The sequence below is a fragment of the Lasioglossum baleicum genome, chromosome 1 (genome assembly GCF_051020765.1).
Source record: "Lasioglossum baleicum chromosome 1, iyLasBale1, whole genome shotgun sequence".
Lineage (NCBI taxonomy): Eukaryota > Metazoa > Arthropoda > Insecta > Hymenoptera > Halictidae > Lasioglossum > Lasioglossum baleicum.
The window spans coordinates 17,544,149-17,566,517 of record NC_134929.1 but is presented as its reverse complement, the minus strand read 5'-3'; the positions used below and the strand labels follow the sequence as shown (position 1 = coordinate 17,566,517).

The 22,369-nt window shown below is 47.7% G+C and overlaps 1 protein-coding gene across 2 annotated transcripts in view; it reads left to right on the top strand.

Moving 5' to 3' along the window:
- Dpy (fibrillin-like protein dumpy) overlaps positions 1–22,369 on the top strand; it is a 114,818-nt gene that overhangs the window by 24,085 nt on the left and 68,364 nt on the right. For both annotated transcript variants that reach the window (XM_076430923.1, XM_076430934.1), the window contains exons 2-39: positions 1,492–1,547; positions 1,819–2,014; positions 2,674–2,778; positions 4,288–4,404; positions 4,899–5,146; positions 5,270–5,519; positions 6,484–6,729; positions 6,862–6,981; positions 7,463–7,596; positions 7,818–8,055; positions 8,144–8,266; positions 8,452–8,586; positions 8,658–8,891; positions 9,179–9,694; positions 9,836–10,021; positions 10,090–10,341; positions 10,409–10,840; positions 10,922–11,215; positions 11,335–11,583; positions 11,673–13,433; positions 13,521–13,709; positions 13,779–14,160; positions 14,265–14,680; positions 14,767–14,917; positions 14,978–15,230; positions 15,309–15,573; positions 15,649–16,112; positions 16,312–16,567; positions 16,668–16,862; positions 16,947–17,129; positions 17,313–17,957; positions 18,033–18,234; positions 18,305–18,480; positions 18,734–19,002; positions 19,087–19,489; positions 19,574–19,816; positions 19,955–20,092; positions 21,327–22,112. In XM_076430923.1, the coding sequence (XP_076287038.1) occupies positions 1,492–1,547; positions 1,819–2,014; positions 2,674–2,778; positions 4,288–4,404; positions 4,899–5,146; positions 5,270–5,519; positions 6,484–6,729; positions 6,862–6,981; positions 7,463–7,596; positions 7,818–8,055; positions 8,144–8,266; positions 8,452–8,586; positions 8,658–8,891; positions 9,179–9,694; positions 9,836–10,021; positions 10,090–10,341; positions 10,409–10,840; positions 10,922–11,215; positions 11,335–11,583; positions 11,673–13,433; positions 13,521–13,709; positions 13,779–14,160; positions 14,265–14,680; positions 14,767–14,917; positions 14,978–15,230; positions 15,309–15,573; positions 15,649–16,112; positions 16,312–16,567; positions 16,668–16,862; positions 16,947–17,129; positions 17,313–17,957; positions 18,033–18,234; positions 18,305–18,480; positions 18,734–19,002; positions 19,087–19,489; positions 19,574–19,816; positions 19,955–20,092; positions 21,327–22,112 (11,508 nt within the window). The remainder of the gene's footprint in view (positions 1–1,491; positions 1,548–1,818; positions 2,015–2,673; positions 2,779–4,287; positions 4,405–4,898; positions 5,147–5,269; positions 5,520–6,483; positions 6,730–6,861; positions 6,982–7,462; positions 7,597–7,817; positions 8,056–8,143; positions 8,267–8,451; positions 8,587–8,657; positions 8,892–9,178; positions 9,695–9,835; positions 10,022–10,089; positions 10,342–10,408; positions 10,841–10,921; positions 11,216–11,334; positions 11,584–11,672; positions 13,434–13,520; positions 13,710–13,778; positions 14,161–14,264; positions 14,681–14,766; positions 14,918–14,977; positions 15,231–15,308; positions 15,574–15,648; positions 16,113–16,311; positions 16,568–16,667; positions 16,863–16,946; positions 17,130–17,312; positions 17,958–18,032; positions 18,235–18,304; positions 18,481–18,733; positions 19,003–19,086; positions 19,490–19,573; positions 19,817–19,954; positions 20,093–21,326; positions 22,113–22,369) is intronic.

Here is a 22,369-nt window from a genome sequence, read left to right as displayed (position 1 = left end):
CTTCCTCGCGATCTTCCATCTTTTCCCCCTACCACCTCCTCTCCCATCTCTCTCCTTCCTTTCTCCTCGTTTTTCCTGACTTTCTGCGTTTCTCTCGTTCGTTCTGTTAATTGTTCTTCTCTTTTTTCCTGTCGGTGTTTCACTGGGAGCTCTTCCTTTTCTTCCTTCTTGACGAATCTTCCTCTCCCCTTCGCGAGGCACAGTCGTTAACATTTCGCGGCGCGGTTGATCGCCAGCCCTGACTTATTGTGCGACGTGCACCCAGCTCCTTCGCTTGCGTACCATGCGTCCGTTCGAGCGTTCACCATAAGCGCGCTGCACGTAAACGCGGCTTCCGCGAATCGCGTGCACCGGTGACCCTTGAAAATCTTGCTTCCGGCCGATGCAAAATCTCTTGGTAGGGGCTAGGATTATGGGTTCTTACTTAGACCGTCGAGGATGGTCACGTTCCAGAACATATCTCGAAAGGATGTGTATCCTTTCCGTAAACAGTTAATAGATGGTTTCGCAACCTCCCTTTCGTCACAAGCACCTGTTCGAAGTTTCTTTTAACCGTGCGCTTCATCTGGCTACACACATCGTTCAATTTTGCTGGGAGCGTTGTGCTCCTCATACTTGAATCGTAAACTGTAAGGTTGGAAACAACGCAATTAGATTCACCACCCTCTGACACCCTCAAAATACAGGGGTTGCTCTCTTCTGGCTAGATTAAAAATATATACAAATGGTAGTATCTTAGACTCTTCTAAGATTCTAGGATTATTCTGATGAAATTTCTTCAAATCCATGAGCTCCATTTCGCTGTTTTCCGTTCCCCATTCTCCGCAGATCGTTATGCAACATTATGTTCGGAGCTGCTCGTGTTTCAAAACACGACCAGGAAATTGGGGGGTTTAAGGCCCGGGCTAAAGGTAAGCCGATACAGTTAGGTTCGGGTTGGTTCGTGAGGGGGTCGGAAGTGGCGGCGTGCTGGGCCCGGCCTGTCGGACAGGTGCCCCAGCTCTGCATCGCGTTCCCCTGTTTTACGGGGCAAGAACCAGTTGGTTTCTTACGGCCGCGACAGCGAACGGGGGATTTTTCATCGATTCGCCACAGGGAAGACGGCGTTTTCTTCGATAATCCACGCAGCTCTGGACTCGTTCGAGCGTAATCTCGGACGCCGCGACGGCTTCGCGGCGTAGCGCAGCCGCGGCCTGGTCGCACACGAGTGATTCCAAAAATCTTATTACACCGTGCTCTCGGAGCTGAGAAGCGAGACGTCCGTGTTTGTTCTGGTTCGCGAAGGGCATCCGCTCAAGCGAGACCGACGTCGATGATGTAATTGGGCGAACGTAATTCAGGAAACCGTCGAAAAACGTCGACCGTGCCGTACTGGTGTCGTAACGACACAATCGACGTCGTGTGCGTTTTTGTTGTCGCGTCGTCCGATTGACATCATCATTCCCCGCGATGCACTGGACCGAGCTGTGATCGATCTCTTCTCTGTTGCAGTCAAGATGAAACGTCTTTGGCCGTTGGTGGTGTGGATACTTCTGTCCTTGCGTCCAGTGAGTACCACAGTGTTCCTTGAAGAGGATCGTTGGATCCGTAGACCATGTGTGCAGTGTTCCTCACTGTTGAGGCTTTCGGCTGTAACAAGCGTTGCAACTAGATTTACTAGGGTATCGAAGACACACTGATACAATCAGTATCACCTGATGAAGCTAGAAAAACAACTAAAAATAAATAATTCCGTTAGGCTTACATCTGAAAGCCTTGTGAGACCTGTACGGTGAAAGCCTCACATCTCTAATTGTTTTTTGTGTCGTTTGAACAAAGGCCGAATCTTTAAGAGGACTCGGCCAAAGACCCAGGAGAGAAGTATTCTTCCTGAAACTAGAGGACGGCTACTTCGGCTGCCAGGTGAACCAGTCGACGGACGTACTACAGCTTCTCGAGTTGTCGAAACTATGCGACGGCAATGCTGACTGCTACCAAGGCACCGACGAGCAACACGAGAGACTCAAGTGCACAGGTGAGTCGAGCAAGGATACGCGGGAAAGCGCATCGTCCTATGACGAGCAACGCAGCTGCGGAAAATCGTATCGTTTTGTCGTGTTCCTCGGTCGTGATACCGTTACAAGCCCCTGCTGAAGACTTTTTCACGTCACGTCGTTATCCCCGGCGCCATTTGGAATCTCGCGATTGAGATCGAGGTCTTTTTATTAGAGCAAGAAGTGGAGCGAATCAGTGATTTAGAATTTGCTTTCGAGTCTTTTGCCTGAATAGAGTGCACTAAAAATTTTTGAAGACTCATTGACCGCGTTAAAAAATAGTACAATTACGTCTTGTATAAAAAATGGGGCTCGTCCCTGGAGACAATCGAGAACGCTCTGGGAGGAAATACGAGTGGTACGGAGCGATTAATCATAACTGTGATTATCAAGCGTTTCTCCGTCTTCGTCATGCGTTCTTCCGGCGGGATCGATCGACGACATTGATTTTTACTCGCTTCCCATCGTAATCGGCCTTCGCAGCTCTTTTACGCAATCGCTGGGAAACAAATTACTCGTCGGGTAATCGACGGGTCTATCGGCGAGCGTCTTCCGCCGCCGATGACTAAGGGGATTATCTTTGATCGTTTACCCACGGCCAGATAGGAATTGATTTTCTTTTTTCTTCCCGCGCGATTAGATGACTGCACGAAAGAGGACGGGACCAGGTGCCTGAATGGCGCTTGCTTGGACTCGGTCTGTCACTGCAACGACGGTTTTGGTGGTTGCAATTGTCAGGTGCCAGGTCAGTATACTCAAGATTTATATAGTTAGGGTAAGGTTGCTCAAGTCGTACCCCTTAAGAAAAAACCCGTATAAAACTCAGGATTTATCAAATAAATAGAAATTCAATGTGTTATTCAAAACTTGTGTTAACATTGTTGTTATTTATTATAACGAAATTAGAAAATCTATATGCTTTCACGTAAAATAAACTAAATCTTGAAAAACTTCCATCGGTACGACTGAAGTAACCGATTTCCAATAATAATTAAAACGTATTTTTTATTAATCTGTTTACATGACACATAGGTATTCAGTTAGTACAAACATCACATACAAATTCTTTCGTTCTTTTGTCAACTCCAGCGCATACATCGTGCACCGATGATTTGCACTTCAAGCATTGAATCATGTTTTCCTCCCGATCTTCTCCACAAATAAAACAAAACCAACCGCTTTTCTTCTTTTTAATTTTTAACGCCAATTCCTTTTTATTAATTACTGCGTTTCTTTTATTTGTCGCATTTTTTGTTTTCTTAGTCTGCGTTGACGTTATTTCAACTGACGAGGTAGTACGACTTAGGAATCTCATATGGGTACGACTTAAGACACGGCATAAGTTTTTAAAAAGTAAAAATTGGAATAATCTTACTTCATGACAGGATTTATAATGGGGCTGGTTTATGGCAGACAGTAGTACGTAAAGCAACTTGGTTGACTCAGATGTATATTTGGTTGCCGTTGTATTCAAGTGGTACGACTTAAGCACTGGTACGACTTGAGCAACCGTATTATTATACTTTAAAGGAAAACAATTGTGGTCTCCCTTTTCCCAATAATTTTAACCAATTGAAAATAATCCAACAGTAGCTTTAAATGTCGAATAATTTTTGCCATAACCGCATAAAATCCTCAGTTTGATGATTGTAATCTTCGTTACATTTTCCGCATTATATCCGAGATGTTTTCTTAATAATAAGAGGAATAATAAAAAATAGAGATTACTCTTAATGGACTACCAGCAGTTTTAACATAATTGAAGGGATCGTAATGAGAACATGTTCTTTTTCGAAGCCCTCCACGCGTGTCTAAATGTTCACGGACAGACGCGGTGTAATCTTCGTTATCCAGCATAGCCATACAAGTTGGCGCACAGTTGTAATGGCTAAGCCTGTAAGTTTGTAAGCGATGAATTTACCGAGCCGCGAAGAAGGAAGGATACATGCGTGTGCAATGGACGCGAGAAACAGGATAGGCAATCACCGAACAAATAAGAATATTTCCTCGTTTCCTTCTTCCTGTGATTTCACTGCTCCATTCAGCAGCCGAATCAACGGTTTCGAGTTACCGAGAGTGTGTCTGGAGGGCAGATTGCTATATTGCGTTCAACCACCTATTACGCCTTTATAGACATCTCTTTCTGGAGGGGTATACACTCACCACACGTACAGATACCGTTAGATTTCACGAGCTCAGCATCAAACAGGAACGACTACAATAATCTTTAATGCGAACGCGAATTCCGTTACAGACGAAAACGAGTGCAAAGACCGACCCTGTGCTATATTCGCGCACTGCACCAACACCCTCGGTAGCTTTCAATGTTCCTGTTTCCCCGGCTACCAAGGCGACGGTTTCCATTGCGAAGGTATGCGAGATTTTTCTATACTTATTCCTTAAGAGGTCTCGCTGCTTTGACGGCCACAAAATCTGCGCTTCTTTAGAATATTTTCATGTATATACTTTCTTCGAAGAAATTAAGAGAGTATCTTTAGTAAAGTTTCCTACGGAAACAAGAACTTGTGATTCTCGAAGCCGTCAAGGTAGAGAGACTTTCCTAGGTCTCCTAGGTGCATTTCTATTGTAGTAGTTTCTTACGGGAACGTCAGGAATCGTAATGAAACACTTAAAGATGAATTTAACGGTGTAACTAGGATAATATATGTATATTTACTGATTCTTCATCTTCTTCCGTTGAGCGGCGCTCGTCGCCGATCATCGGAAGCCTTCGTCGTACGTCGGGCCTTTGTCTTGCATCATCACTTCGTCACCGACGCTTCGTTACGCTCGCCGGTCGAACGCATCGAGTCTGGCGTACAAATATTAATTATCGACTATACTAAATATCCCGATTGCCCCCAGACATCAACGAGTGCGACAACCCCGTGCTAGCCGCGAGATGCGTGGAGAACGCAGAATGCTGCAACTTGCCGTCGAACTATTTATGCAAATGCAAGGCGGGTTACATCGGGAATGGCGAAGAGCACTGCGAGGACGTCGACGAGTGCACGATATCCGGCGCGTGTGGCGATAACACGGTCTGCCAGAACACACCAGGGAATTACACGTGCTTGTGCCAAGAGGGTTTCACGGGGGACCCGTACGAAAGCGTGAGTATTCACTTATCATTATGATCGATACAAAGATATTCTACGGTTAGATTCGGCGGAGAACATGACAATACCTTATGGCATTTGACAATACCTTGGCAATACCATATGGATTCTGTGCAGTGCATCGACGTAAACGAATGCGAATACACGGGCGCTTGTGGAAGGGGCGCGTTATGCGTGAATTTGCCCGGGGGCCACAGGTGCGAATGTCCCGAGGGCTATAACGGCGAACCCGAAGAAGAATGCGTGGACATTGACGAGTGCTCGCGCAGCCCTTGCGGTCGTTCAGCTCAGTGCACAAACGTGCACGGCAGTTTCCGTTGCTCCTGCCCGGAAGGAATGAGCGGCGATCCTTGGCTGGGCTGTCACGGTGAGTAGTAACGCGGCTACTAATTATCCGTAACGATATTGTAACCACGCGTGTCCGCACGGATTAGGAACCAAATCCTTGCCGTTGCGTCGGACCTACCGGAAAGCTCTGGTAACTCTGCGAACACGTTATAAGTATATAAACGCTACAAGAATTGTTTCTGGCGTAACCGTTCTATAGCTTCGTTATACATAGTTAGAACATTAGGCCCAGCAATTGCAATTTAATTGCTACAGGAATTAATGTAATTGAAGGCATTAGACCAATGCACATAATTCACGGTTCCCACCGGTTCTTTAATTATATTCAGCAATCTTGTGCGCTGTTTCATACCACTTCTCCCAATATGCAACGTAACGAGGTGCACCTTTGTGGTCCGACATCGTCGTATTGCTTCTATTGTCTACTTTGACATTGGCACTGCTCGTCTTATGTGATGCAAACTGCGAAACCGAGGCAATAAATGTTTATAGCCGGAGTGCACCCAGTAGCGGTAACTGTAATCAGGAAACGTAGCAGAGCTTTCCGGTAGACCTAATGCATTCACAAGACGGTAAGTGAGCGAATGTGAGAACCAAAGGAGATCCCCCTCTGTACATAGAGAACGCTTACGAGTGAATGAATATTCCTCGAATAACAGTGTCCACGCTTCGTTAATAATATCGCTCGCGTTATCATTCATACTGCAACAAATTCGTTCCCGCGAGTGAAGTTTGTCTTACTCGCGGCTGCGTGACGGGACACCATTCTCGGGTAACACGATTGTCGTCTGTTTTTCGATCGGAGGGACTTGAGAGAATCAAGCCTTCCTAACATAATCTCGTTTACATTTCTCTAGAATCCCACTCGTGTTTCTCATAACTGCATAAAATCTCTCTGCGGGTCTCTCCTCCGGTGAAACAGACTATGATCATCATCTACTCGATCAATTCGAGTAAACCATGCCACTAACCATCACTAATAGATGTAAACGAGTGCGAGGAGGGCACGCCGTGCGGCGGGGACGCCGAATGCGTGAACACGGAGGGTAGTTTCGAGTGCAGATGCAGGCCCGGCTATCAGATGGACCCCACCCACGGTTGCATCGACGCGAACGAGTGCGGTCGAGCGGATGCATGCGCGGCGAACGCCAGATGCATCAACGTCCCCGGATCGTACAAGTGCATCTGCCCCCAGGGCTTCATCGGTCGAGGACTAACACACTGCGAAAGTCAGTCTCACTCCCTGTAACGTTTTTTTTCCTTCTTCTACTTCATTTTCTGAGACGCTGCTCTTCTAAGACGAAACTCCCTCGGCGATCATTAATAATACTCATCGTGCGATTAACCGTGTTGATTAACAGACGTGAACGAATGCGAGAGAAACCCTTGCGGCGAGAACGCCGAATGCACCGACACGATCGGCAGCTTTGTGTGCAGTTGCAAGCAGGACTACACCGGGGACCCGTTTAAGGGATGCAGCGGTTAGCTACCGACACTCACTGTTTATCTCCTACCGTGTATTCTCGAGTAACATGGTGCTAGCACATTCATTTTCAATTGACTGTGGATCTTCTGCACTCAGAAGAAACAGGGTTCTGTGAAGCATCGAACAGAGAGTAAACGAATTTAAGAATGACAACAAAAATTAATTCAAAGCTAATTGTTCCTTGTTGCTTCACATTGCTTGAGGAAATTATGATTTTGCGTAAAGATCTGCAGTCTGTCCATAAACATTTCACGATTCACATTAACCAATAACGTTGTTCGATTTTTCCAAAATCGTAATAGCGTTCATTCCAAACTCGAACGATTCGCTTTTTTTTAAGTTAGAAGTTCGAACATGCGTTGAGTAGTTTAAAAATCACTGTATAAAATAAAGTCTATCACAGTATTGGTATTCTGGCTGGTACGTCAGATGCATATAATTCTTTTAATAAGACGTGTTTTTCAAATAACGATTAGATATCGACGAATGCACGGCGTTGGAGAATCCTTGCGGAAGGTACGCGATTTGTAAGAATGCTGATCCTGGATACACTTGCGTCTGTCCACCGGGGTACAGTGCCAACCCCAGTCCGACTGTCGCTTGCGAACAGGTAATTTAGTTACTTCCGGTTCATTTTAAATAGCTAGTAAAACTTTGTCATTTGAGGAAATAAATTCGTTCATAATTCCTCATGGATGCATCTTTATAATCTCAGTAGTCGAAAATTAAAAATATTTCCAATGATTTATAAAATGGTGCTGAACTTCCAATGAACGGTGAATTTGTGAAACAATTCTATTACGATTCATTTTTACAATATACATTTTGTAGGTTGACGTGACCACCCTCTGCAAATCGAACTTCGACTGCGTGAACAACGCGGAGTGCATCGAGGGCCAGTGCTTCTGCAAGAACGGTTTCAAGGCCGTTGGTGCAGAATGCGTGGACCTGGATGAATGTCTGTCGAACCCCTGCGGGCCCTCATCGATTTGCAGCAACACCAGAGGCAGTCACCACTGCGAGTGCGAGTCCGGTTTCGTTGGAACGCCGCCACACATACCCTGCAAAGGTAAATTAACGCGAAGTAATTGTTTTTGCGGAGTGCCCAGCAAATAATTACATAGGGCTGTCTACAGTGATCGTTTTTCATTGTATAGCGCCTTGCGACGAGGTCACTTGCGGGGACCACGCGTACTGCAAGGCTGACGGCCACGAAGCCTATTGCATCTGCGAGGACGGCTGGACTTTCAACCCGAACGACATTGCGGCTGGATGCGTCGGTTAGTATCCCGTTAGGATCTTTATGCAAAATAAAAATAGTTTGCATTAGCTGCCGGACATAGAAACCAAATAAGAACCCAGTTATAACTTCAAATAACGACATGCACGAAATTGTAATTATCGCGAATGCATGCTTCTGATAGACACCAGTCGAATTAACTCGCTAATGTTTTTGAAAAATCAGATATAAACGAGTGCGATGCCATAAACGGCCCCTCGGGACGCTGCGGTAAAAACGCAATTTGCACGAACACCCTGGGAGGATTCAACTGCCAGTGCAAGCCCGGTTACTCAGGAAACGCCTTCAAACAGTGCCTAGGTACAACTTCTACCTTTCACTTAGAGGAATCAAGGGGAGCCGTATCTGGAAAATGTTCTTTTTAATTACAGACGTAGACGAATGCACGAGACACGACGCTTGTGGCCACGGTGCCACATGCACGAACGCGGAAGGGTCTTACACGTGTGCGTGTCCTGAGGGCACTATACCGGACCCTGATCCTTACATTAAGTGCGTGGGCATAGTTACCTGTGAGGTTGACGGCGATTGTCCCGGAAACGCCATTTGCGATCCGCAGAAGAGGTGCCTGTGCCCTGAACCCAATGTTGGAAACGACTGCAGACGTGAGTGCACTTGTTCGAATCGTGAGATCATCTCTCTAAATATGGAGCGCTGTGATCTGGCTGACTCAACAGGAAAACTTCGATTTTTCTTATATTCATTGTCGTGGAACTTCGTCCATTTTGGACCTGTATTTTAATCTAATTGTTAGTTCGACCCATTAAGCTCAATTTCATTCCCAAGATTAATTAATTTAACACTGACGGGGAAATTGTGCGAGGATTGATCAAGCTAGATGATCAGCCAAAAGCTAGACTTATGCAACTACCATATTCATTTTGCACATCAGATCCCTGCGAGGACCTATCATGCGGACCAAACGCTCACTGCATGTTGTCAAACGACGTGGCGACGTGCCTCTGTCGGAACGGATACACAGGGAAGCCAGGAGTGAAGGGAGGCTGCAGGGACATCGACGAATGCGCGATCAACCCGTGTCCCCCGGGTGCAATCTGCAACAACGAGCCCGGTGCATTCTCCTGTCAATGTCCCAGCGGGACTACCGGTGATCCCTACAGCGGAGGCTGTCAAGAATCGAAAGCTCCTCACGCTTGTGGACCCAGCACACCTTGTCCAGCTGGAGAACAGTGCATCAAGGATGAGTTCGTTGGCAGCAGCGTGTGCATTTGTCAGCGGGGATATACGCGCGATCATGAAACTGGAAAGTGCAGGGACATCAACGAGTGCATGGAGCTCAGGGACAAGCCTGCTTGCGGCGTCAATGCCATTTGCAAGAATCTGCCCGGTAGCTACGAATGTCAGTGTCCACCTGGATTCAATGGGAACCCGTTCTCCCTCTGCGAAGGTAGGAAATTTCAATTTGCTTTGGCTTCTTGTGGAACTAGAAAGGGATAACTACTTGTGGGCTTTTTGAGTTTGAGGAATTTTTTTAAAGGAAGCTTTTCAGTATTATCATTACAAATTTGACGTGGTTGTCACATTGCAGAATGCAACAGCATCGAATGTCAGTGTCAGCCTCCCTACAAGATCGTCAACGGCAAGTGCATGCTGGCAGGATGTTCGAAGGGTGAGAAGTGTCCTAGCGGTGCAGAGTGCATCACGATCGCTGGTGGAGTCAGTTACTGTGCTTGTCCTAAAGGTTTCACGACCAAGGTGGACGGTTCTTGCGAAGGTATGTATCAGATCGCTCGTTTCAACGTTCCCTTTCATAGATATTAACAAGTATGCACCAATTGGCAGATATAAACGAGTGCATCGTTGGACATCAAGTTTGTGGCTACGGTGCAGAGTGCATTAACTTACCAGGCTCTCATCAATGCGTCTGTCCACATGGTTACGGCGGAGATCCTTACAATGGTCTTTGCTCACCTGCACAGAAGAGATGCACCAACGACAACGAGTGCAAGGCGAACGAAAAATGCGTGCAACCCGGGGAATGCGTCTGTCCGCCACCATTCTACACTGACGCTCTCGATGGAAACAATTGCAAGAGTAAGTATTTTATAAAAATCATTTCATTACATCAGGTGTTCTTCTATGCATTTTTCTGCAATTTCAGACCCTTGCGATCGGTTCCCGTGCGGTATCAACGCAAAATGCACTCCAAGCGACCCACCCAGGTGCATGTGCGAGGCTGGCTACGAAGGAGACCCGCAACACGGTTGCGTGGATGTGAACGAATGCGCGAATAATCCTTGTGGACACAGTGCATACTGTATTAATACGAAGGGCGACCATATCTGCGAGTGTCCTAAGGGCACAGTAGGTGATCCTTATAGTGCTGGATGCACAGGAGTCGCTCTACCTAAAAACGAGTGCTCTTCCAATAACGACTGTGAGAATATTTTCGCCTGTGTGAACGGCGCATGTGTGAATCCTTGCGAGAACATACCTTGTGGACCGAACGCATACTGCGAGCCTGATAAGCACGCCGCTTGGTGCAGATGTGTGATAGGGTTCGTCGAGGGAAAGAACAACGAATGCGTTTCTCGTGAGTATCTGATAGAGTAGATGTTGAAGAATTTCAATATTAAGTTGAAACATCTACGAACGATTGGAAATTCATTTTCAGAATGCGATGGTTTTGTATGCGGCTCCGGAGCGCAGTGCATCGTGAGCTACAGCGGACCAACCTGCAAGTGCATCGAAGGTTTCATGGGCAATCCGTTTCCTGGTGGTCAGTGTCTACCGGATGTTTGTTCACCGGAAGTGCCGTGTGCAGAGCCGAGCGTGTGCATAAGCGGAAGATGCAAACGTCGATGCGAAGGAATTGTTTGCGGCGTGGGAGCTTCTTGTGATCCTGCGACCAACAAATGCGTCTGCAATCCTTATTTCATTGGGAATCCGGATCTACTTTGCATGCCACGTGAGTCACATAGTGTCGGCAACTTAATTTGCCAACCTTAAGTATTCACTTAATTTAAAGTGTACGAATACTTTTGTGGACCGCTGCATATGTCAATAACGAGTTTGATCATTTTTCAGCGATTCAACCTGCCAGCTGCGACCCCGGTTGTGGTTCCAACGCCCACTGTGAATACGGTCCACAAGATTCGAAATGCGTCTGCAATCCAGGCACCACAGGAAATCCGTACCATGGCTGCGGTGTGCAAGAGAAATCTGATTGTTCAACTGCATTGTGCGGCAAGGATGCGCACTGCAACGTCGGGCCAAATGCTGTCGAGTGTCTGTGTCCTCCGGGATATGCAGGGAACCCTTACATCCAATGTTATGGTTCGTATAAATCACACTTACATGTAACTGGACGTAGCTGAAATGAAAACGACGATGTGAGATTTCGAATTTGTCATGTGTGTCCTCAGACATCAACGAATGCAATGGAAACGCATGCGGTAGCAACGCGGTCTGCATCAACACGATCGGCAGCTACGACTGTCGCTGCAAGGAAGGCTTCTTCGGTAACCCCTTCGTCGGTTGCCAACAAGTGCAAGTCGGTCCGTGCACCGACCCGGCAACGTGCACCTGTAGCGAGTCAGTTCCGTGTCCCTTCGACTATACATGTACACACGGCAAGTGCATAAACCGTTGCAGCGACGTCAGGTGTGGTCCTCGATCGGTCTGCCAAGATGGAGCTTGCGTCTGTCCTCCAGGCTATACTGGAAATCCGAATGACCTCGTCAAAGGCTGTCATCTTCATGGTCACTGCTCCAACGACCTCGACTGCGAGCCTCAGCAGATCTGCTTCCAAGTTGGCAAGGGTGTACGGAAGTGCGTAGATGCTTGCAGCAAATTGCAGTGCGGTCCGAATGCACTGTGCGTGACCCAGCACCATGTATCATCCTGTCTGTGCATCGACGGCTACCAAGGAAACCCTAGTAACCTGATAGAAGGCTGCCAGCCGTCCAAATCTGTGATAACACCTAGCTGCACTCATCACACGGACTGCCCAGAAGGATCTTTCTGCATAGTTCTGGACAATGGCGCTCGTGATTGCGTGAATCCATGCAGCAGAGTGGACTGCGGTGCCAATCAGAAGTGTGAACCAGACATAATCCCTGGTCATGCCACCTGCAAGTGCCAAGATGGTTACGAGTGGAACCCGATACTGTCTTCCTGCGAAAAACCTTTTGTGCCGGATTGCATCTCCGACGACGACTGCCACGCTACTGAAGCTTGCAGACCGGATGCTCTGGGTGTCCTCCAATGTGTGTCAGTGTGTCGCAGCTTCACCTGCGCCGTAAACTCTCAATGCGTCACTGAGAGACACCGAGGACGTTGCGAGTGTCTTCCTGGTTTCGTGGGCAACCCCAACGATCGCCAAGGATGCCAGACTCCGAAGAAGGATCACTGCTCGACAGACAGCGAGTGTCCAGAGGATCAGACTTGTAGGAGTACAGAAGAGGGTCTGCTGACCTGTCAGCCAGTCTGCAACTTCGTCTCTTGCGGACCGAACGCTCTGTGCATCGTCCACAATCACGTCGCCAACTGCGAATGCCCACCTGGTCTCTTCGCTGGAGATCCCACAGACATGGTCAAAGGCTGCCGAACGGTTCCCTGCGTGTATAACATCGATTGTCCACCCACTCAGCTGTGTAACAGGCTGACTCATACCTGCTACGACGCCTGCAACGAAAACGCTTGCGGCGTCAACGCTGTCTGCATCGCCGACGATCACAGAGCGATTTGCCAGTGTCCACCAGGACTGAAGCCAAATCCTGTTCCCGATGTGGAGTGCGTCGCCATTGAAGCCTGTCATCCCAATCCCTGTCATCAGTCCGCTGTCTGTGTATCCGGACCATCGAATAATCCTGTCTGTCAGTGTCCACCTAATTTCGTTGGCGATCCCTACGCGAAAGGGTGTCAGCCCGAAGGCTTCTGCGCCAGTGGCAAAGACTGCCCGGTGCATTCCATCTGCCACAATCATCGCTGCGTCAATCCCTGCGAGGATGCCTGCGGTCCGAATTCCATCTGCGAAATCATTAACGGGCAACCAACTTGCAAATGCATCCACAACTTTGTACCGTCCACGAAGGGTGTTCGAGATGGATGTGTCAGGGTTTCGAATTACTGCACCGTTGACGCCGATTGCGAAGAGAGCGTGTGCCTTGAGGGACAGTGCATAGGTAAGACATGATTCTGTAATTGAATTTTGATTATAGTATTTTGTAGATCGCAATTAATGTTTCTAATATAAAAATATTCTGCTGTAGCTGTTTGCAGAGCATCTTCGGACTGTTCGGTCGGCGAGAAGTGCGTGAACAGCAAGTGCGTGATTCCCTGCGTGTCCCACAGCCAATGTCAACTAGATCAGGCTTGCGTGAACGGAGGATGTATCCTGGGTTGTCGTGGAAACAAAAATTGTCCTGGCTCGCAGGCTTGCATTAACAACAAATGCCATGGTACTTCGCCAGGAATCAATAAAACATTTCTCCCACACACAGAATCCGTACAATCGTTTTCTCTTCCAGATCCATGCAGTTTTAAGGACGTGTGCGGACCAAACGCGATTTGCAGTTGTACCAATCATGCCACGACATGCACGTGCCCATTAGGTTTTCATGGGAACCCTACGCCTCAACAAGGCTGTGTCAGAGTACCCAGTATATGCGACGGAGCTCAAGATTGTCCGAGTCAACATGTCTGTGATTCCGGGTTCTGTCAGTGCCAATGCAGCGAGCAGAATAATTGTGCACAGGGAGAGCGGTGCAAGAATGGCATTTGTGTGAAGATTTGCTATGGCGATAGTAATTGCTTGCCTGGTGAATTGTGCATTGACGGGGCTTGTGAAGTGGGTTGCACCTCTGACGCTGGGTGCAAGGACAATGAAGTGTGCATCAACAACAAGTGCAGGTAAGAATTCAGCTATACAGGCTGATCTATTTAATGATCAGATTATACATGTTGGAAGTTCATTTGTTTGCATTTTTTCATACTTGTTGCATTTTTCTTTTTAGATGCAGTCATGGATTCGTCGCAGGACCAGAACACTGTCTTGACATCAACGAATGCGACGACGAACCTTGCCATTCCAGTGCAGAATGCGTCAATCTCCACGGGTCCTATCGGTGCATCTGCCCAGAAGGCACCGCGGGCGATCCTCTAGGCTCAGGTTGCGTGATACCTCATCAATGCAATGCGAACGCAGACTGTACGGACTCGCAGGCTTGCATCCTCCACAACTGCACCGATCCTTGCTCCCTGGGCGACTGTGGATCCAACACGATCTGCACTGTCGTTGACCACACGGCTGCTTGTCAATGTCAACCTGGCTACATTGGCGACGCCTCGGGATGCTTCAGAGTGGAGTGCCTCTCCAACAATGATTGCCCCACGGACAAGTATTGCAACCAGGATACCAACAAGTGCAGCAGTGAGTAAACTTTCTGTTCAATTATCTTCGTACATTTACACAGAGTTCTTAACAAATTGCTCTTTTTTTGCTTACTCACTTTTCAGGTCCATGCAACCAATTAAACTGTGGATACGGCAACTGTATAGCCTCGGATCATATTGGTATCTGCAAATGTTACCCTGGATTTGTTCTAGCTGGTGACATTTGTGCCGACGTGAACGAGTGTTTGGAAAATCCTTGTCACTCCACAGCTGTGTAAGTATTATCACACACGTCTGATAAAGATGATTTTCTGATGAGCTAATATTCTTTCAGCTGCCAAAACACGGAAGGATCGTACAGTTGTGTCTGTCCTCATGGACTGGTAGGAGATCCCCTCAAGACTGGCTGCAAGCAACCTGGAGATTGCTTCACGGACTTCGATTGCCCGATTTCTGCATCCTGCATCGACAACAAATGCACCAATCCTTGCGACGTTGCACGCATCTGCGGCAGGAACGCGGAATGCTTCGTGCGAGATCACGCTCCTCTTTGTAGGTGTCCTGGTCAGACCACTGGAAATCCATCTGTAAGTATATAATCGCCAAAGCGATTAATAATGTTTCTTTTTATCAAGCTGTTATCACAATCATTTCCAAAATTCCAGTCTGAGTGTGTTCACTTGGAGTGCAACTATCACAGCGACTGCAGTCCTTCTGATGCCTGTTTCGATCACAAGTGCGTCGATCCTTGCTCCCTATCAAACGTCTGTGGCCAAGGAGCCGATTGTTCTCCGCTGAATCACAGTGCAGTATGCACCTGTCAACCTGGAGGCACTGGCGACCCGAATCTGGGATGCACACCTGTCCAATACTGTAAATCGGATTCCCAATGTGCAACTGGTTCGGCCTGCAACGGTGGAATATGCACAGGTCAGTGCAAAACCGCAAAGAATTTTAACGACGCGTCTGGTGTATACATCATAAGCATATTTCACCTTTTTGCAGCGCTTTGCGGTAGCACAAGAGATTGCATCGGCGACCAACTCTGCATCAACGGCCTCTGCCAACCTACTTGCAAGAGCAACTCGAGCTGCCCCGAATTCCAATACTGCCATAATAATGTCTGCGTTCAAGAGCTGCGTTGTTTATCCGAAGATGATTGTTCTTACGACGAAAAATGCATTAAGAATAACATTGGCCAGGCCGAGTGTCAGAAAGTCTGCGACTTGGTGCTCTGCGGACGTAATGCGGAGTGCAGGGCTGATGATCATAGAGCTGTTTGCTCCTGCAAAGGCGGATTCTTCGGGAATCCCAAGGACGACAAGATTGGATGTCAACCTATCGAGTGCGAGAGCAATGATGACTGCAGTGATGAGAAGATCTGCGATACGCACAAGTGCAGGATTGCCTGTCTGGCGCATAATCCTTGCGGCGTTAATGCTATTTGCACTGCCGACAGACATGTCCAGGTAATGATCTAGACTCTAGATTTCTTCAGTCTGTCTAGAAAGAAACGAACACACTCGTTTTCGCGTTAACATTTTCTTCGTACACTTTCTCTTTCATTTGCTGACTGATTTGACTGACTGGGTACTCAGTTTGCCATCGAGTACTTGCAGGTTTATGATTCATGTCGGCCACATAATCAACGAGAGTTCTGTGTTCCAGGTATGCACGTGCCAGCCAGGCTACACCGGCGAGCCTACTCACGGGTGTCAGCTGATCGATTATTGTCAGAACGAGCCTTGCGCTCCGGGGACCGTTTGCGAGAATTCCAGAGGATCGTACAAGTGTCATTGTCAGCAGGGAATGGTCGGGGACGCGTACAACAGCGGATGCCAGCCGCCGGTCGAATGCCTCCTGGACGACGATTGCCCGCTCACTGCCAAGTGTATAAACATTAACAACGTGCCGAAGTGTTTCGGTGTGTATCGAATACCTTAACAATCCTATCCAAGCCCGCAGGTCTAAATAGTTGAGATTCCTGACGTTTAACGATCCTGGTTCTCTCCGTCCCGTTGCAGATGTTTGCTCGCGAACGCGTTGCGGCCCGAACGCTGACTGTCTCGCTATCAATCACGCGGCGGCGTGTCAATGTCGCTCGGATTACGACGGCGATCCGAACAATCTAAGTGTAGGCTGTCGACCGAAACCAGTGATTTGCTCGTCAGCCGTCGACTGCTCGCCAAACACTTATTGCTACGAGGGAATCTGCAGACGTGAGTCTAGTCGAACGATGTTAGAGAGTGCATACCTTCGGACTCTGTCCAACCGTGAAATTGCATAATTCGACATTCCCGCAGCGTCTTGCCAGTCAGATGAAGAATGCAACCTATCGGACGTGTGCCTGAATGGACAATGCCTGGATCCTTGCAACATAAGAGCCGCGTGCGGAATAAACGCCGAGTGCGACGTGAGAAGCCACATTAAACAATGCAGCTGCCCTGCAGGCTTCACCGGCAACTCGGAAGTGGAGTGCGTCAGACGTAAGGCTATTTTTAGAATTTTTATATTATTTCTCCGTCGCATGTGTGCATCTTAAATAATGATTTACCATCTGCACTTTATTAGGTCAGTGTTGGCGATTTCATTTGCACTGACCTAATATCTGCGATAGAGTTTGAAAGTTTGAAGATTTGATTCAAGAGATGATGGTATCCTCTTTCCAGTCCCAGTGTCCTGCAGAGACACCATCGACTGCAACGACGGCAACACCTGTCGCGACAACGTGTGTCTCCCAATTTGCGTTACGGACAACGAGTGCGCGTTCAACGAGAAATGCGTCCGCGGGAACTGTCTGCTGACCTGCAGGTTGGACAACGACTGTTTCCTGGGTCACATATGCTTGAACAACATGTGTTCGTTCGGATGTCGCGCGGACGAGGACTGCAACGCGAACCAGGCTTGCATAACGCACAAATGCATCGATCCTTGCGAGGCGACTCCCTGTGGTCCGAACGCAAAGTGCACCGTGTTCAACCAGCGAGCTACGTGTTCTTGTCCTGGTGGATTCATACCGAATCCGACTGCTAAAGTAGCCTGTCTGCGATCTCCTGGACCAGTTTGCCAGGCGAATAGAGATTGTTCAACGGGAACAGCGTGCATCGGAGGCAGTTGCACTCCTGTCTGCTCCTCGGACCTGAATTGTCTTAGCAATGAACGCTGCGATCACACCGGCGTGTGCAAGGCCTTGTGCAGGAGAGATGAGGATTGCAGAAGCGGAGAGATCTGCGACGGTCTGGTCTGTGCTGCTGGATGTCGCGCGGATGTGGAGTGCCAGGAGAATTACGCTTGCATTAATAACCAGTGCCAAGGTAGGAATAACGATCGAATCTTTTGCTGCTCGGTTTTGTTTATGTTTCTAGCACTTGTTGATTTCCTTTTCTCAGTCCCATGCGCTCTCCCCGATGCCTGCGGAGTGAACGCCAAGTGCTCCGTCGTGAATCATCAGAAATTATGCGCCTGTCCCGCTCCACTCGGCGGAGATCCCCTAATTGGCTGCAAGCAGGAGTTCCTACCCTGCTCGACCGATCCCGATTGTCCAACCGGTCAGACTTGTTACGGCCGATCCTGTTACGCTACGTGTAGGAGGTGAGAGACCATTAACTCGAGTTCGTCGTTTTGTCGCGGTTTCGTTAGCTAATGTAAATCGGGTTTGCAGCGACGCCAACTGCCTCATCGACGAAAGATGCGACGGCGGAATCTGCAAGGCGATCTGCAACAGCGACGACCATTGCGTGGCGAATCAGATCTGTCAGAACAGGTTGTGCGACATCGGCTGTCGCAGCGATAATACTTGTCCCAATGACGAGTCTTGCGTGAACAACAAGTGCAGAGGTGAGCTAATGCGTCTCGTTGATCGTTTTGAAATGGATTCATGGCGAGACAGATTTCTAATTTGATTTAGACCATTTATGAGATGAAGTTGTTGATACCGAGATCCTGTCAGAGAAAACTGGTTGCGTAAATTGGATAAATGTAATGCTATCAGGTGAAATGTCACTTAAAACAGGACAGGACAGGCTTGAAGAAAAAGAACTAGCTATATCTTGCTGAATGTAAAAAATATAACGTCAAATCCTCTTTTCAGATACATGCGCAAGTGGCGAGGCGTGCGGAGAGTGCGCAGGTTGTCGCGTGGTGAACCACGTGGCTCAATGTAGCTGCCCTGCCAACTACTATGGCAACGCTCTGATCAGTTGCACGAAGTCAATGATCCCTTGCGATGGATCTTGCGAATGCGACGAGATCGGTTTCTGCATGACAAGTTGCTCCAGCCAAGAACAATGTTCCTGTGGAGAGTATTGTCACTCTGGAAAGTGTCGTGTCAAGTGCGACGTAAACAATGCGTGTCCGAAGGTACCTTTCACAAATCCTCGAACACTTGAAAGAAAAACATACCCTAGAGAACATTATATATTTTAATTTCATTGTTCTTCCCAGGGCTACGTTTGCGATGGAGGCTTGTGTTTGGTCGGTTGCCGCACCCACTCCGACTGTCCATCGTCATTGTCCTGCATAAATAATCAATGCGAGGACCCGTGCTCCGCCAATGGGTCACCTTGTGGAATCAACGCCCTATGCCGCGTGTCCAATCATCGTGCAGTGTGTCTCTGCCCAGAAGGTTTCCAGGGAGAGCCTAGTCAAGAGTGCTACCAACTAGAATGTCAACGGGACGACGATTGCGAGGCGAACAAACGCTGCAGCGAAGATGGTGTTTGCACCAATCCTTGCTTGCAACACGGTGTCTGCGGCTTCAATGCTCAATGCAGAGTAGTCAGTAGGAAGGCTCAGTGTTCTTGTCCACCTGGACACTATGGAAATCCCCAGATCAACTGCAAGAAAGGTATAAATTGCTTCTTCGAGCTGGTTCGATTATTCTTTGATATTTTTCTGATTTAATCATATGCGTGATTTTTTAATGTCGCAGGAGGAGATCAGTGCTTGAGGAGACCCTGCGGAGTGAACGCGAAGTGCAGGGAGACTCTGAATGGCTTCGAATGCACCTGCGACCCTAGATGCCATGGAGATCCACATCAGGCTTGTATCTGCGATGGAGGAGAGCTCTGCAAGGACACCCGATGCGGCGCGAACGCTGCTTGCCGTATTTACAAGAACCACCCGCAGTGCTATTGTCCACCTAACTTCCCGTTCGGAGATCCTATGATTAGCTGTAAGTTTTCTGATGTGGTCAAGTATGCTTTAACACGAGATTACAGGAATTCAAAAATTGCTCTCAAGAAATGAGCTGCGACAGTAGCATTGAAATTTCGTTCCCACAAATTCACGCGTCTCTCATGTCTGATTGCAGGTAGTGTAGATAAGAGTCTAGGTGACTGCAGAACGAACGGTTGCGGAAAGGGTGCGGAATGCATAAGGGATGGCACGATATTCGTCTGTCGGTGTCCACCTGGCACGACCGGTTCACCGGATAACGAGTGCACGACAGGTAAGAGACGGCCTACTAACTGTTTAACCGGGCAGATCGAATTAATTCCATGTACAGCATTTGTGACTAGCGAGCAATACTGACGATCAGAGGAACATGGTCCGTAGAATAACCATGTATCGTCTATAGTAGGACTTGAAGTAATACATAGATGTATTAATCCAGTGAGTCGTTAACAATCGAGAGACAGATGTGATTGGACCAACGGATTACCTTATACATATATTATACATTCTATACATATATGTATAGCTTATCGTTTTTGTTCTGAATCGTGTATACATACATGACTGTGTATACACGCGACACTGGATTCTACCCGACAATGGTCTTACATAAACCTGTACATATATAAATCTACATAGCTAGGCATACTGTACATAATGTGTCCAAAGTTTGAAACACGTTTCACACATGTCTCACACATAACTATTCATATGTAGAATGTTTATTTCAGTATCCAATCTGTCTTGAGGAAAGTCGAGAAAAAGTACGAATGCCGGTGACGTGTAAAAAGCAAAAAACAAAAAGATAATAGCAAAAAAAGATAATAGAAAGAATAATTGTATACTGGCAATTCGCGTGCAACGAGAGAGGTACACATTTACAGTGAACACGCTGATGAATCCGTTTCTCTAGATCTAGGATTACATAACGATTTAATACAGATTGGGAACTGCGAAAGGGACATTCTCATATACCCATGCTTGTTATTTTGCTGGATTTATTCACTGTTTACATTGTATTTTTTCCCTCTTATTTTCTCGAGATCTGTGGGGGCTTGTGTTGTAAATATCGCTGCTTGCCAAACGTATACATATATATACATACACGAGATACGTATATATATGTACGCGCAGAGAGTATGTATATATATATATTATAATCTTCTCGCCGATGAGAGATCAGTTACAATCGGAATATAATAGTGTAAAGATTCGTTCTCTATTATTTACTTCTTCACAGAGCTACCCTACTATTTCCGTATTATAAATACAAGAAGCATGTGGTTTATGTTATTTGTGAGAAAGTTTCTTTTCACAGTTCTTATAAATGCTTTTTTCTTTTTTTTTTCCTGTTCCCATCACCAACCAACCAACCAACCACCAACCACCGAACCTACCACCGATACACCATAAATTCCACCGACACTGAACAAAAAAAAAAACAACAACAACCACCAACCAACAAAATTATATGTATGTTGTGTATACGCCTCGGGGGATGTGATTAGAGCGCGAATGCACCAGCGACCTTGAGTGCCCCAATGAAAAAGCCTGCATAAACCTGCAGTGCGTGGACCCGTGCGGTTTGCGCGGCGCCTGTGGGATCAACGCGCTCTGCCGTGTGGTTCTGCACAAGCCTCGCTGCTCCTGTCCGCAGTGTTATATCGGCATGCCCCACACGGCCTGTCATCCAGATCCCAAATGCGACAAACTGAATCCCAGACCTACACCGAGCATCGGTTGCTCGTCCGATCACGATTGCCCGGGGAGCCTCGCGTGTCACTCGCGGACAGGCGAGTGCCGTGACCCGTGTCTCAGCCCTCAGTACAGCTGCGAGGTAAACAGAAGGTGTCAGGTGTGGAACCACAGGCCCGCCTGCGTCTGCAAGTACGGTTTTGTGTTAAACGAGCTCGGTGAGCTGATATGCGGCCCCGACACCCCGACCTGCAACCGGGACTTCGACTGTCCGTCGAACGCCGCGTGCGTCAACGGGAAATGCCAGAACCCTTGTAACGTCCGTAAGAAAAGTCCGTGCCCGGCCGATAAAACCTGCGGTGTCCTGGACCACCGTCCCGTCTGCATATGCACACAAAACTGCAATCCCTCCCTCTCCATTTGCCTGCGAGACAGTGGCTGCTCTCCAGACTTGGCGTGCCGCAACTATCGCTGCGTGGACCCATGCAGAAACTCCACCTGTCCGGCTGATGCCCCCTGTTACGTGGAGGAGCACAAGCCTATCTGCAAGTTCTGTCCCCCCGGCTTTGTGCCAGATACTAAATACGGATGCATGGAAGGTAAACACCATTTCTCACCACCTATCTCGCCTATCTTTCTCTGGTCTGTCTCTGTCTATCACTCTTTCTCCACTTTCCTCACTCTTTCTTACTTTCTCTCTTTTACTTTTTTCTCTATCTCTCTCTCTCTTACTCTTATTCTCTCGGTCTCTCCCCCCCTCTCTCTCTCTCGCTCTCTCCTTCTCTATTTTTCTATTCTCTGTCTCGCTGTCGACTGGATTAGCCCGCACCTACCGATATGTCTCTCGTGCCGATCT